At 37.3% G+C, this 14638-nt stretch overlaps 2 protein-coding genes across 2 annotated transcripts in view; both read left to right on the top strand.

Annotated features, from left to right (window-relative positions):
• The first annotated feature begins 137 nt into the window (after positions 1-137).
• LOC108893361 (uncharacterized) overlaps positions 138-14638 on the top strand; it is a 71564-nt gene continuing 57063 nt past the window's right edge. Inside the window, exons 1-4 of the mRNA XM_051070258.1 lie at positions 138-532; positions 1369-1626; positions 12352-12738; positions 13392-13778. Coding sequence (XP_050926215.1) covers positions 466-532; positions 1369-1626; positions 12352-12738; positions 13392-13778 — 1099 coding nt within the window. The 5' untranslated portion in view covers positions 138-465. The remainder of the gene's footprint in view (positions 533-1368; positions 1627-12351; positions 12739-13391; positions 13779-14638) is intronic.
• Positions 7033-10144, top strand: LOC127142451 (uncharacterized). The gene is made up of 3 exons (XM_051070495.1): positions 7033-7261; positions 7723-7980; positions 8115-10144. The coding sequence occupies exons 1-3, from the start codon at positions 7195-7197 to the stop codon at positions 8588-8590; spliced, it is 801 nt and encodes a 266-aa protein (XP_050926452.1). The 5' UTR covers positions 7033-7194; the 3' UTR covers positions 8591-10144.

Raw genomic sequence — 14638 nt, 5'->3', positions numbered from 1 at the left:
AGAGACATTACCAATATTTCCAGAGTGTAACTTGCCATGTAGTGCAAGTAGATAAAACCTGGGCTTCAAGGGTCTATTATGTAAATTCAAATACACAATTTTTTTTAGATTTCTGCCACAAACCCAATCTGTCGTTCTTTTTTGAGGCAGAGTCGGATAAGAGTCAGAGCAGTCAGTGGAGTAAAGACAATAGACTTTACAATGACGTGAGAGCAGTGAGGGGGTGGCTCCCAAAAGTGGCTCCCTGATCTGTAATTGTTCACTTCCACAAGTCATGAACCTTGATGACATGACTAGAAAAAAACAGGATTTGTAATATGGAAACAAAAACTGCCAACATTGTTCTACCACAATAGAAAATTAAAAGGGAGTGAAGTCTTGCAGTGCGTTCACTCCCTGACCACCTTTGGACTTAAATGTCTGATGATTTTTTTATTGCATTTCTGAAGAGAATAACTGAGAACAATGTTTTTCATCCTCCTGGTGTTTTCTTTGATGAGTTTTCTATGCGACTTCCATGTCTCCAGTTGTGGTAAGTGAAGCGTTTCCATCTGTAATCCACCTTAAAAAAGGTAAAAAAAAAAAAAAAAAAAAAGGCTATTCCCTGTATAAATGTGATAATTAGTTTGATGATCAGTACTGGTTGTTTCAAGAAAGAAAATGACCTTTACTGTTCTGCAGCTGCTGAATCTTAGTCTTACAAACTCAGAAGATCCTGTGCAGTTTAAGACGTACTTTAATCTGTAGATTGTACTAATCTTTTTGTGATTTGTTTGGACATTCATCCTCCTGTATTTTATTTCCACTCCAATTTTGTTCTTGTTAAGTTCAACAAAGTGAGAACAAAGTTATTATTATCGCTGTTATCATTATTATTGTTATTATTTGTAATAGTACCATTAAATAAGTTAGGAATTAATACCTGGAGAGTACATAATGGGTTTGATTAATTGAAAGAATAAATAAATTGTTTAACTGATTAACTGATCAGAAACAAGCAAATATCTCAGATAAATAAAAACCTATACAGACTATATGGTTTATTTAAGGTGTTCTATGTAACTATGCGTAGGTATATGCAATGTAATTAAGCTAAATAAGATTATTATATGTTGAAGGAGAATAAATGCTTATTGTAGCCACTGCCAGTTTGCCAGGCAACTTTGCCATGCAGGAAATACATGTAAAACTGAACATACAAAGATATATATATATATATATATATATATATATATATATATATATATATATAGCTCTGATAATCATAATTGTAGAATTAGAGTTATAGATGTTTTTATCATGTATCTGATTGCTTATTTTATATAAAGCTGTTTAAAATCACAGTGTTTAATGTCTTTTTCTTCACAGATGAAAACTGTGAAGATAAACCTGTGTTCACACCGTCCAGACTGGTAGTGAAGAATAATGACCCAACCTCTGCCACCTGCTCTGTAAAAAATGTTTATGATATTTTTAGTTTGGAAAAATCTCTGGGAAACCATACAAGAAATGCAACAGAAATTTTATGGAAGGTTCAAAAAATGACTGAATGGGAAATGTCTCCTATGTGCTATTATGAACTTGCTGATCACCAGTGTTGCAGCAAGCTGCCTATAACTGTGTACAGTAAGTTAACTTCCTGTTGGACAAAGTATTCACATTCACATTCACATGCTTTTTCAAATATACAGTTAACAGGATTTATACTACTGCTTTGTGTGTGTGTCTCTCAGCTTATCTCTTCTTCCCTCCTCCACAGAGCCTCCAGACAGTGTGTCCTTCAGCTTTAGGAATCACTCTGGACCGTTGTTAGAGGGTCATCAGTACACTCTGCAGTGTGAAGTACACAACGTTGCTCCTGTTGAAAACCTCATTGTGACCTTCTACAGAGGACAGACAGCACTGGGTCAACTACAGTCCAACAACACAGAGAAGAAACCAGTGACTGAGATCTTCACTCTGAACATCAACACCAGTAAAGAAGATGATGGAGTCCAGTACTGGTGTGAAGCCAAACTGGAACTGGGACCTGAAGGACCACAGCCCCCTATAGTGCTGTCATCACATCAACGTATCCGTGCCACTGTCCTCTGTGAGTCTGACAGCAAACAAACACACACCTCAGTTTTCAGCCAAGAAGTAAAACTTATCATATGTCTGCGACAAACAAAACCTATAACACACAACTTTTTCAAAAAACTCTCTTTGGTTATCATGTTGGCCTCCTTTATCTGTTATTTAAAGCTGCACTAAACAATATATTTATATAGTAGTGTAAGTTTACGTATAGTAGTGTAATAATTATCACCTGGATCTCCATCTCTTCAACCTTTTACAGCATCTTTTATCTAATTTCTGGGGTTTTTTGGACCCTCAACTTTACTGGTTTGGTTTATTCTCAATGTTCCCATCAGCTTCATTTTTGGTAACAGCAGTTATCAGATTAAAAAAAGACTGTAAAAACCACCCACTCATCAGGCAAACAACTGACAAAGTTGGTGACTGGCTGGTGAACACAATGGAACATTTAGCAGAGACCAAAAAGCAGAGCTAGGTTATAATGATAACTCCTAACATGTCACTTCCACTTCCAGTTCCAGTTAAAGTAACTCTTAACTACAGCTAAATTTAGGAGATTTTCTTTTGAAATGTAGCAGAAACTGAAAGTTAAACAGTTTGGTAGGGACCGTGCTGTGGAGGAAGAAATTACTTTCCACCACTGCTCTTTTACATTGTATTGTGTTGACAGATAAGCTGTTTATTCTTTCAAAATTGTTTCCATGTTGCTGTAATGACGTGTCGCATTTCTTCTCCCCTCCATCAACACACAGATAAGCCTCAGCTACTGGTCCCACCACATCCAGATCGGATCACCATCACAGAAGGAAGCCCTCTACAGCTGAACTGCACAGCTGTTGGAAACCCCAGCCCCTCGTACACCTGGATGCTCCCACCATCCAGCCTCCTGCCCTCCAACAGCAATGTTCTCACCATCAAATCTGTAGCTCTGAGCACGGGGCCAGTACACCTGTGAAGTCAGTAACAAAGTCGGGAATGTTACTGTGATGTTTCATGTGGATGTTGAAGGTAAGTGTGAGCTTTTTGTAACATCCAGCTTTCAGTGTTAGGATTCTTACTGGAAAGTGAGTTCCGAAAAATGGAACAGAAATTTTATGGACAGTACTGGTGTGAAGGCAAGCTGGAGCTGGGACCTGAAGGACCACAGCCCCCTCCAGTGGTGATGTCAGAAAAAATCAGTGCCACTGGTGAACAATGCTTTTGCCTCTGGGGCAACTCCCATGATTCTCAGCTTCAGTATGTGCTTCATGCTTTTATTCTTTGATTTTAGTTCATTCACACAGATATTAAGAGGCAGTTTGTTTCAGAGCTGTAACATAATAAATACCCACCATCCTTTGTATAGCTTAATCTGTTTAAATGAAAAGGGTTCCTGTTCCAGTTTTCACAATGTGGCATCCTCCAATGGTGACGTCAGGAAAAAATCAACACCACTGTCCAATGTTAGTCCAATAACAAACAAATAAGATCTCTGCAGTGTTCACTTAATTAAATTTAAGACTTTTTAAACTCACAGAAAATGCAGTTTAATAATGTTTTCTCAGTTACACCAGCCAAAAGCATTAGGGAACACAAGTACTGGATAAAGCTTGGAATAATGAATAATTAATCTAATTAATTTAATGTATTTATTGACATATGTATCACATTTTTGTCTGTACTTCTCAACTGTATACAATAATAATCTGTCCTGGTCCTACATAAGCAGCAGAAAATTTTATGGATGGATTAACAGATTAAAAGATAATTTATCTAAGTTGATTTTTACAGTTTTTGCTATAAACTGACTCTTCATTTTGAGCTGTTGAGCTTCCATATGAAGTTTGCTACCATTCTGATGGTGTCCTCAAAAGATGCTTGAAAAGCCTCAATAGGCAGAAATGTGTGTCACTAGACAGGTAAATTTGAACATTTTAAATTTGATTTTGTGTTGTTTGACTTAAATAATTGCATTAAAAAGGTAATCTGAATAGCATATATTAAAATATTATATAATATATTAAATTGTTTTTTTTATTATTTTGGAACTGAATGCCTCTAATACAGTCATAAACATGACAGTAAAATAAATTAAAATTTATTTTATTAACTTATGTGAGGTAAATAAAAACCTTTTCTTGATTTTACCAACAGATTAGAAAAATATTTAGAGTCCTTTTAAATATCTAACTTACGGGGACATTGTGTTAATAACCTTTTACTGCCTTTTGTCAGTTTCACGGCTCCATATTATGTTACCAGCAACATGAATGCAAATATGATAATCTAAAGACCTGCCATCACTGGTAGGTGACACAATACACCTCTAACAGGTCAAAAATTAGAAAAAAATTACAAAAGAAAAAACATGTTTGATGTCTGTCACTAGACAAGATATTGATTGATGGCGTCATATGTTCTGTGTTTATTTTGTCCATAGGTTTGGAGTTAACCTCAACCAAACTGCCACCAATAACTACAACCTCAATGACAACAACCACACCAAACAGCAGCACCAGCAGCACACTGATTCATAGGTTCATAATGTGTTTTATGCTTTTATTCTCTGTTGTGGTTTGAGTTCATACCCAGAGAAGAAACAGCTGCATGTAATCTCTCTAAAGCTGTCAAGGTGTATAACTCATATTTGATGTACATTCAGGCAATTCTCCTAATACACTTAGATGATAGCTTGTTGTATAGGAGTGCTTACTTTTTACAATGTAATAATGATGTTTAACCACTAGGACATTATCTTGCAAGTGAGCTGTGTTTAAATGTTTTTTGCTTTTCTGCATTTTTAAACAGAATATACTGATAAGTAATAATCGATAAGTTAGACTGGTTATACTTTATTGAACAGTTAGTCTTTATACAGTCATGCTAGCAGCTCTGTGAGGCTGTGCTGAACCAAATGCTAACATCAGCACAATATATAGGTATAATGCTTACCATGTTTACAAATTAAAGTTCTGACCTTACATCAACACTAAGGCAAGGTCAGGGGAGAACCAAAGTAATTACCATACATGATCTGGGAACAGTGAATGTTTCCACTAAGTTCTGTGCCAATGGTGTCCAAAACGTGTTGATATATTTTACAAAATAAGTGAGGACTTTTACCTGCTGCTGGCAATACAGAAAAAGAAAGGGCATCACCAAAGTCATTAGGATTCATCCTCTAGGGATCATGAATGTTTGCACAAAACTCAATAGCAATCCACCTAATCACTGTTGAGATGAGGCCAATTTAGGCGGACAGTGTTGCACTTGGTTATACACGTGATAATGACAGAAATAGTTGTGTAACAAACTAAAAAAAGACAGCCTCAGAAAGACATTCAAATCATCCTTTAAATCAGAGAGGTGGAGTGTGGGGCTGTGTAGGTTCTGAAGGTATTTGACCATCCAACAAGCAGCTGTGATGAAGTTTACTGTCCAATATTGGCTTTAATTACAGCTGTTATTGTTGTTTAATTAATTTGATTAAAGGCATAAAATTTAATCCCTTAAAGCACACCCCCAACCCCGTCCCCTACCCCTAAACCCTAACCCCGACCCCAGACTCTAACCCAACTCCCCTTAGAAGTTAAATGCATCCTCCCTTCTTGATTCAAGGCCACAGTGTAGACCTACAGTAGTTAATGTGCAGTTACGTTATTCTTCACCACAGCCTGGTAAAACCCTTTGATGCAACACTAAACTTTTATCACCGGAAGGTTGTGTCGGCAGTTTGAGGAACTTGTTTATGTAAATTTTAATAAAGTGTTTCACACAGTTTTCAAGAAGAGAAGGGCTGTTTAAAGTCTCCAAAGCAATCCTAATAACAGTGTAATCAGGGTTGCAGTACTATTAAATTATTTAGCCTAATACATGATGTGATGGGAGGGAAGGATCACGTTGTGTTTTTGGGTTCAAATTTTTCTTTAATGATTAGTTTACACATTGATAATAAAAAATAATAATAAAAACTGAGATGTTGTGCCAGTGCTGATGTACCAAACAGGACTCTTTTTGATTTCTGTTAAAGGACCATACCACTGATTTTGAACTAAACATTTTTGTTATACTGTGTGGCATTTCTGATTGTACTTTTCCATTTTACATGGTTTTGAAACAATCTGAAACCATCTTGAGTTGTGAAATCTTCATAGTGACTGTTGAGATAATATTATCTTTTGAGAACTGAATATGCCCTCATTCTGTGTCTTTTATTTATTTTTATTTATTTTTTTTTTTTTTTATGTGATAAGAATCCCACTAGCTGCATTATGGGTTATTAGAGGGAGTGGCTTCCTCCTTGTGGCTTCCTCTCCAAACCAGGCCCTCTTCCTTTTGTCGATGTTCTTCAAGTTAAGACTGAAGACCAAAACTGAACAGGATTTCTTGCCATTTAATACTTCTTATCATGTCTTTTGATGACAATTCTGCGCGGCTCTCCACAGTTCACCATGGCCTGTTGGTGGTACTTTGACTTTAAGCCTGTTTTAGGACCAATAATAATAAACAGACATGAGAAAGATGTTGGAACACACAACACACAGTTATTGCAGATTCTCCACGTGATTATCATTTAATAGTAATGATCTGTTCATCTTGACTTGTAAATAGCCTTTTTTCTTTTTTCAGTTTTGAGATGAGCGTTTCATCCTTAAAAAAGGCTCATTATTTTTCTTACAGTTAACCTGAAATGTTGAATTGAAGTATTAGTTGTAGATTTTAAAGCAAATTCAAATAAAGAACTTCAAAGGTAAATCCACAGGCTGTTATTGAAATGTATTTGAATAAATGTTGATTTTAGATTTTCTGTCTTTATGAGGCTAAGAGTCAGATATATTAACAGTCAGTGGAGTAAAGATGATAGAGGTAGTACTAAGATTATGGAAAGCACTTTCAAGATAAATTTGGAGTGGGGTCAGAGGAGGGAGCTTCTTCTGCCTCCCCTATCTCCAACAATGCAGCACTTTGACTTCCTCAATTTACCAACCTCGAATATGCGTCTGTATAAAAACAGGATGTGTGGTATCGTAGCAGTGTTGTTCTGCAGTAGAAAAAGAGAAGAAGAGGAATGACCAGTTTGAGTTGAAATATTTGATGATTTTTAAATTGTGACTCTGAAGAGAATAATTAGGAACAATGTTTTTCATCCTTCTGGTTGTTTCTTTGATGAGTTTTCTGCATGACTTCCATGTCTCCAGTTGTGGTAAGTGATTTGTAATCTACCTTAAAAAAGGGTTTTGTTGTCATCAGGCTATTCCCTGTATAAATGTGATTATTAATAATTGATAATTAGCTTGATGATCAGTACTGGTTGTTTCAAGAAAGAAAATGACCTTTACTGTTCTGCAGCTGCTGAATCTTAGTTATTAAATGCTTATTGTAGTCTTTGTTTTTGTACTTCATCTGTACTGAAAGACCACTGCCAGTTTGCCAGGCAACTTTGCCATGCAGGAAATACATGTAAAACTGAACATACAAAGATATATATATATATATATATATATATATATATATATATATATATATATATATATATATATATATATAGCTCTGATTATCATAATTGTAGAATTAGAGTTATAGATGTTTTTTATCATTTATCTGATTGCTTATTTTATATAAAGCTGTTTTAAATCACAGTGTTTAATGTATTTTTCTCCACAGATGAAAACTGTGCAGATAAACCTGTGTTCACACCGTCCAGACTGGTAGTGAAACATGGTGACCCAACCTCTGCCACCTGCTCTGTAAAAGATGTTTATGAGATTTTTAATTTGGAAAGATCTCTGGGAGACCTTAAAACAAATGGAACAGAAATTTTATGGAAGGTTGAAAAAATGACTGAATGGGACCCATTTGTCATGTGCTATTATGAACTTGCTGATCACCAGTGTTGCAGCAAGCTGCCTTTAACTGTGTATAGTAAGTTAACTTCCTGTTGGACAAAGTATTCACATTCACATTCACATGCTTTTTCAAATATACAGTTAACAGGATTTATATTATTGCTTTGTGTGTGTGTTTCTTCAGCTTATCTCTTCTTCCCTCCTCCACAGAGCCTCCAGACAATGTGTCCATCAGCTTTAGGAATCACTCTGGACCGTTGTTAGAGGGTCATCAGTACACTCTGCAGTGTGAAGTACACAACGTTGCTCCTGTTGAAAACCTCATTGTGACCTTCTACAGAGGACAGACAGCAGTGGGTCAACTACAGTCCAACAACACAGGGAAGAAACCAGTGACTGAGATCTTCACTCTGAACATCAACACCAGAAAAGAAGATGATGGAGTCCAGTACAGGTGTGAAGCCAAACTGCAACTGGGACCTGAAGGACCACAGCCCCCTATAGTGCTGTCATCACATCAACGTATCCGTGCCACTGTCCTCTGTGAGTCTGACAGCAAACAAACACACACCTCAGTTTTCAGCCAAGAAGTAAAACTTTTCATATGTATGACTCCCAGTACCAGTTCCACACCGACTCCCAGCTTCAGTATGTGCTTCATGTTTTTATTATTCTCTCTGGTTTGAGTTCATTCACACAGTTATTAAAAGGCAGTTTGTTTTCAGAGCTGTAACATTATAAATAGCCACCATCTTCTGTATAGCTTAATCTGCTCTTCAAATGAAAAGACTTCCTGTTCCTGTGTATGAGTAGTTTTCACAATGCAGCACTAATTTTCAACCACTAGAGTGCTATAGTGTGTCGTTTATAACATGAGCAATGGTTTAAATAACAGTAATGGCTTTTATACATGGATATTCACAGAAATTATATATTTTCCATGATTCCTGTTCAAGTAGACCAACAGTTACTTGAAATAAAAATACAAAGTCTCAGTGAAGTCACTCCAGATCACAGTATTAGTATATCTAATCTACACATACAGTACATTATTTTTCAAGCTTGTTTCCTCATTACCACAAACTATCACAGACTCTCACAACAAATGTCCCATTTGAAGACTGTACAACATTGCATTTGAAAATAATGTTTTTCCATTTTGTATTTTTGTTTTTGTCTTTGATGAGATTTCTGTGAAGGTTCTATGCATGCTTCATATCTTTCTCAGTCTCCTGCTAACTTTGCTGCACCTTTTAGGCTGGGAGAAACTACACCTTTATCATTCTTACTGGTACAATATCCAGTGACCTTATGTAATAACCAACATATAGCTCACCCACCTTCTACCTGTACAGAGGTCTAACCAGCCAGGATAGTGGTCCATGCCAATACTAACACATGAAAGCACATTCACAAGCCTACAGGAAGCAGACAAGAAAACCACACACTTCACTTTGAAGCCAAGTGTTTCTCACAGTTCACCACAGCCTGTTTGTTGGTACTGCACCTTTAAGATGGTTTTAGGACCAATAATAATAAACAGATGTGAGGAAGTTCGAGCTGATAACTTGTTGGATTCAGTTTGAATCATACTGTTCATGTCAAAACATGCATTTGAAGCAGAAGCTCCACAGATTATTATCATTTAATACTCACAAATTGTTTGCCTCAATGGGTTTTATCCTTAAAAATATTTTCAGACAGAAACCATCAAAGTAATAACATCTTTTCATGTACAGTAGACCTTTATGTTTCTAGATAACTTGGTTGCTTTGTTAATTGCATTACTCCTCTCAGATCATCTGATTGTAACTGTAATACTTCATGGTTGATCCTATTTACTTATTTGTGATCTTAACAGGCATTGAACACTGAGAATTTCATGGCAGACATTTTCACCTGCCACAACAGGCAGAACACGTGTAACTAACATTGATGATGGCTCACTTCATTATTATTCATTATTTTTCTTACAATTAACACAAAGTGTTAAATTGAAGTATTAGTTGTAGAATCATATTTGTCATTTATGGATTCTTTCTATAACTTGAATGGAGATGTTTTCTCCTTTGACTTTTGACCTACATTTTTCTGGTTTCTGCTTCTTGATTTCTTGACTATGTGGACATGGTTTTGTATCAGGTCTTCCTTAAATTGGCCTTAAGATGATTTGTAACTCCTGTCCTAGTATAGGCTGTTATTGAAATGCATTTAAACTAAATAAATTGCTTTATTTTAAATTTTCTTTCTCTTTTTTAGGCTAAGAGTCAGATAAGATAAGAGTCACTGGATTAAAGATGATATGTATATTGATATGTATATTATGGAAAATATACTTTAAAATGAATATGGAGGGAGGAACTTCTAAAGGTGTCTTATCTTATCTGTAACTGGACAATGCAGCACTTTCAGTTCCAGAAGTTACCAACTTTGAAGAAATTACTGTGGAAAAAATTTAGACAGGATGTGTAATATGAAAACAGACTGCACTGATAGCATTGTTCTACTGCAGTAGAAAATTAAAAGGAGTGAATTCTTAAAATGCTTTCACTCTCTGACCACCTTTGATTTTAAATGGTTTAATGATTTTTTAAATTGTGTTTCTGAAGAGAATAACTGGGAACAATGTTTTTCATCCTTCTGGTTGTTTCTTTGATGAGTTTTCTACATGACTTCCATGTCTCCAGTTGTGGTAAGTGAAGAGTTTCCATTTGTAATCCACCTTAAAAAAGCTTTTATTGTATGATGATCAGTAATGATTATTCCAAGAAAGAAAATTATCTTTACTTACTGTAGTCAGTGTTTGTACTTACTTTGTCATGAAGAACCACTGCCAGTTTACTAGGCAACTTTGCCATGCAGGAAATACATCTAAAAATGAACAAACAAAGGAACAAAGACATATCGCTCCAATTGTCATAACTGTAGAATTACAGTTGTACATGTTTTTATCGTGTATCTGGTTAATGATTTTGCGTCAAGCTGTTTAAAATCACAGTGTTTAATGTCTTTTTCTTTACAGATGCAAACTGTGCAGATAAACCTGTGTTCAACCCATCCAGACTGGTAGTGAAGTATGGTGATCCAACCTCTGCCACCTGCTCTGTATGCCAGTCGTGCCAAGGCTACTTTTTTAGTTTGGAATCTGTGGGAAATCATACAAGAAATGGAACCACAGCTTTATGGAAGGTTGATAGAATGACTGAATGGGTCATATCTGCCAATTGCTATTATACTAATGCTGCTGATGAACTGTGTTGCAGCCAGCTGCCTGTAACTGTGTACAGTAAGTTAACTTCCTGTTGAACAAAGAACTGTTGCTAGTGATGATTTGATCATTTATAATCAAAATGAGTGATAATAATTGTCAGCTGTTGTCAGCCTTTATCTTATTGTGTTCATGTCTGTCTCTCTACATCTCTCTGTTTGTCTCCACAGAGCCTCCAGACAATGTGTCCTTCAGCTTTAGGGATCACTCTGGACCGTTGTTAGAGGGTCATCAGTACACTCTGCAGTGTGAAGTACACAACGTTGCTCCTGTTGAAAACCTCACTGTGACCTTCTACAGAGGACAGACAGCACTGGGTCAACTACAGTCCAACAACACAGAGAAGAAACCAGTGACTGAGATCTTCACTCTGAACATCAACACCAGTAAAGAGGATGATGGAGTCCAGTACTGGTGTGAGGCCAAACTAGAACTGGGACCTGAAGGACCACAGCCCCCTCTAGTGGTGACATCAGAAAAATTCAGTTCCCCTTGGACCATACCCAGTACCAGTTCAACACCTATTCCCAGCTTCAGTATGTGCTTCATGCTTTTATTCTTTTCTCTGGTTTGAATTCATTCACACAGTTATTAAGAGGCAGTTTGTCTCCAGAGCTGTAACATGATTAACAGTCACTCTCCTGTATAGCTTATATCTGCTGTGCACAAGTTGTTTTCACAATGAAGTACTGATAATCAACCATTAGAGTGCTGTAGTTTGTAATCTACAACATGAGCAATGTTTGAAGTAATAATAATGGATTTTATGCATGCTAATTCACTTAAATGCAACATGCAATGATTCATTTTCAAGTAGACTGACTGTTACTGGAGTTCAAGGTAAAAAATTCTCTGTCAAATCATTTGAAATCACAATCATGGCATATCTAATATACACATACATTATTCTTCAAGCCTGTTTCCTCTCATTACACATGTAAAACAAAAATTTCAATAAGTCTGTGACAGTTTGTGGTAGTTGTTAAAACTGAACACATCACTGGGAAATAATGACAACTTGACATAATATTTGTTGTTGAAAGCATTGTTCTACTTAGAGACTGTGAGAGACTGCAATTGCAAATAATGTTTTCTGTTTAATGAGATTCAATGAGGCTTCCATGTGTCCTTCACATCTTCCTCAGATGTCTCTCTACATCTCTCTGTTTGTCTCCACAGAGCCTCCAGACAATGTGTCCTTCAGCTTTAGGAATCACTCTGGACCGTTGTTAGAGGGTCATCAGTACACTCTGCAGTGTGAAGTACACAACGTTGCTCCTGTTGAAAACCTCACTGTGACCTTCTACAGAGGAAAGACAGCACTGGGTCAACTACAGTCCAACAACACAGAGAAGACACCAGTGACTGAGATCTTCAGTCTGAATATCAACACCAGAAAAGAACATGATAGAGTCCAGTACTGGTGTGAGGCCAAACTAGAACTGGGACCTGAAGGACCACAGCCCCCTCCAGTGGCGACATCAGAAAAATTCAGTGCCACTGTGAACAGTACTCCTGCCTCTGGGACAACTCCCAGTACCAGTTCCACACTGATTCCCAGCTTCAGTATGTGCTTCATGCTTTTATTCTTTTCTCTGGTTTTAGTTCATTCACAGTTAGTAAAAGGCAGTTTGCTTCCAGAATTATAACATGATAATCAGCCACCCATCTCCTGTGTAGCTTATACCTGTTAAAAAGTAAAAACCTTCAGTGAAATCCCCAGACTTCATTCAAGACACACACACACATCCTGTAAGTAATATCTTTCTCAGAATCAAGGTCAACTTCCCGTTCTCTCAGTGAACCTTTGTTTAGCTATATTCACATCTGTCTTGTTTTTGTGTTTTATTTAGTTTGCAAACCTGCAGCTCAGTCCCCAATTCTTATCTTGCTGGACCTATCAGCAGCCTTTGACATGGTGAACCAATGCATCCTACAATCTGTCTTGTCCAATATGGGCAAAGTGCTTTCTTTGTTTGAGTCCTGAATGGAGGACATTAACCACATGCTGTCATATTAATGCTACTGATTACTGTTGTTGCAGCAAGCTGCCTATAACTGTGTACAGTAAGTTAACTTCCTGTTGAACAAAGAACTGCTGCTAGTGATGATTTGATCATTTATAATCAAAATGAGTGATAATAATTGTCAGCTGTTGTCAGTCTATATCTTATTGTGTTCATGTCTGTCTCTCTACATCTCTCTGTTTGTCTCCACAGAGCCTCCAGACAATGTGTCCTTCAGCTTTAGGGATCACTCTGGACCGTTGTTAGAGGGTCATCAGTACACTCTGCAGTGTGAAGTACACAACGTTGCTCCTGTTGAAAACCTCACTGTGACCTTCTACAGAGGACAGACAGCACTGGGTCAACTACAGTCCAACAACACAGAGAAGAAACCAGTGACTGAGATCTTCAGTCTGAACATCAACACCAGAAAAGAACATGATGGAGTCCAGTATTGGTGTGAGGCCAAACTAGAACTGGGACCTGAAGGACCACAGCCCCCTCCAGTGGTGACATCAGAAAAATTCAGTGCCACTGTGAACAGTACTCCTGCCCCTGGGACTACACCCAGTACCAGTTCCACACCAACTCCCAGCTTCAGTATGTGCTTCATGCTTTTATCCTTTTCTCTGGTTTGAGTTCATTCACACAGTTATTAAAAGGCAGTTTGCTTCGAGAATTATAATATGATAAACAGCCACCTATCTCCTGTATAGCTCATATCTGCTTTCCAAATGAAAAGGCAGCCCGTTGTGGGAGATTCATTTTCACAATGAAATGCTGGTATTCAACCACTTGAATGTTAATAGTTTGTAATCTACAATATATACATACAAATTCACTTGAATGCAATATTTTCCACGATTCTCCATTCTCTCAGTGAAGCTTAGTTTGGCTACATTCAGTTCTGTCTCGTTTTGTATTTTATTTAATTTGCAAACCTGCAGCTCAGTCCTCCATTTGTATCTTGTTGGACCTATCAGCAGCCTTTGACATGATGAACCAATGCATCTTACAATCTGTCCTGTCCAATATGGGCAAAGTGCTTTCTTGGTCGGAATCCTACCTCACTGGGTTCTCCTTCAATATGTCTTGGCAATGACAAACATCCTTATCCCACCCCCCCCAGAGGGATAACTAAGGATCAGTACTGGGGTCCCTTATGTTTGCAATATACCCCACGTTCTTGAGTCCAATTATCCGCTTGCATGGCTCGTCATATCACTGCCATGTAGACAACACCCAGCTATTCCCACCAGATGACCCCATTGTCTCAGTGAGAATCTCGGCCTGTCTCTCAAACTATCCACATGGATGAAGGCACACCCCCTTCAATTAACCCTCTCCAAGACTGAACTCTTTGTCATCCCAGCCAATCAATCTGTCCATCACAATATCAAAATCCAAATCATCTCTTCATGTCTCACTCCAACCAAGGTCATTAGAAACCAAGGTGTCAT

The sequence above is a fragment of the Lates calcarifer genome, linkage group LG5, assembly GCF_001640805.2.
Source record: "Lates calcarifer isolate ASB-BC8 linkage group LG5, TLL_Latcal_v3, whole genome shotgun sequence".
NCBI classification, from domain to species: Eukaryota; Metazoa; Chordata; class Actinopteri; family Centropomidae; genus Lates; species Lates calcarifer.
Note: the sequence above shows the minus strand (reverse complement) of the source record. Positions and strands in the feature narration are given on the sequence as shown.

Excerpts from the sequence above, each read along its gene's own strand:
- LOC127142451 (XM_051070495.1), top strand. The coding sequence starts at position 7,195 with ATGTTTTTCATCCTTCTGGTTGTTTCTTTGATGAGTTTTCTGCATGAC. Across the intron at positions 7,262-7,722 it reads CTTCCATGTCTCCAGTTGTG|ATGAAAACTGTGCAGATAAA; the intron begins GTAAGTGATTTG and ends TTTTCTCCACAG. Across the intron at positions 7,981-8,114 it reads GCTGCCTTTAACTGTGTATA|AGCCTCCAGACAATGTGTCC; the intron begins GTAAGTTAACTT and ends CCTCCTCCACAG.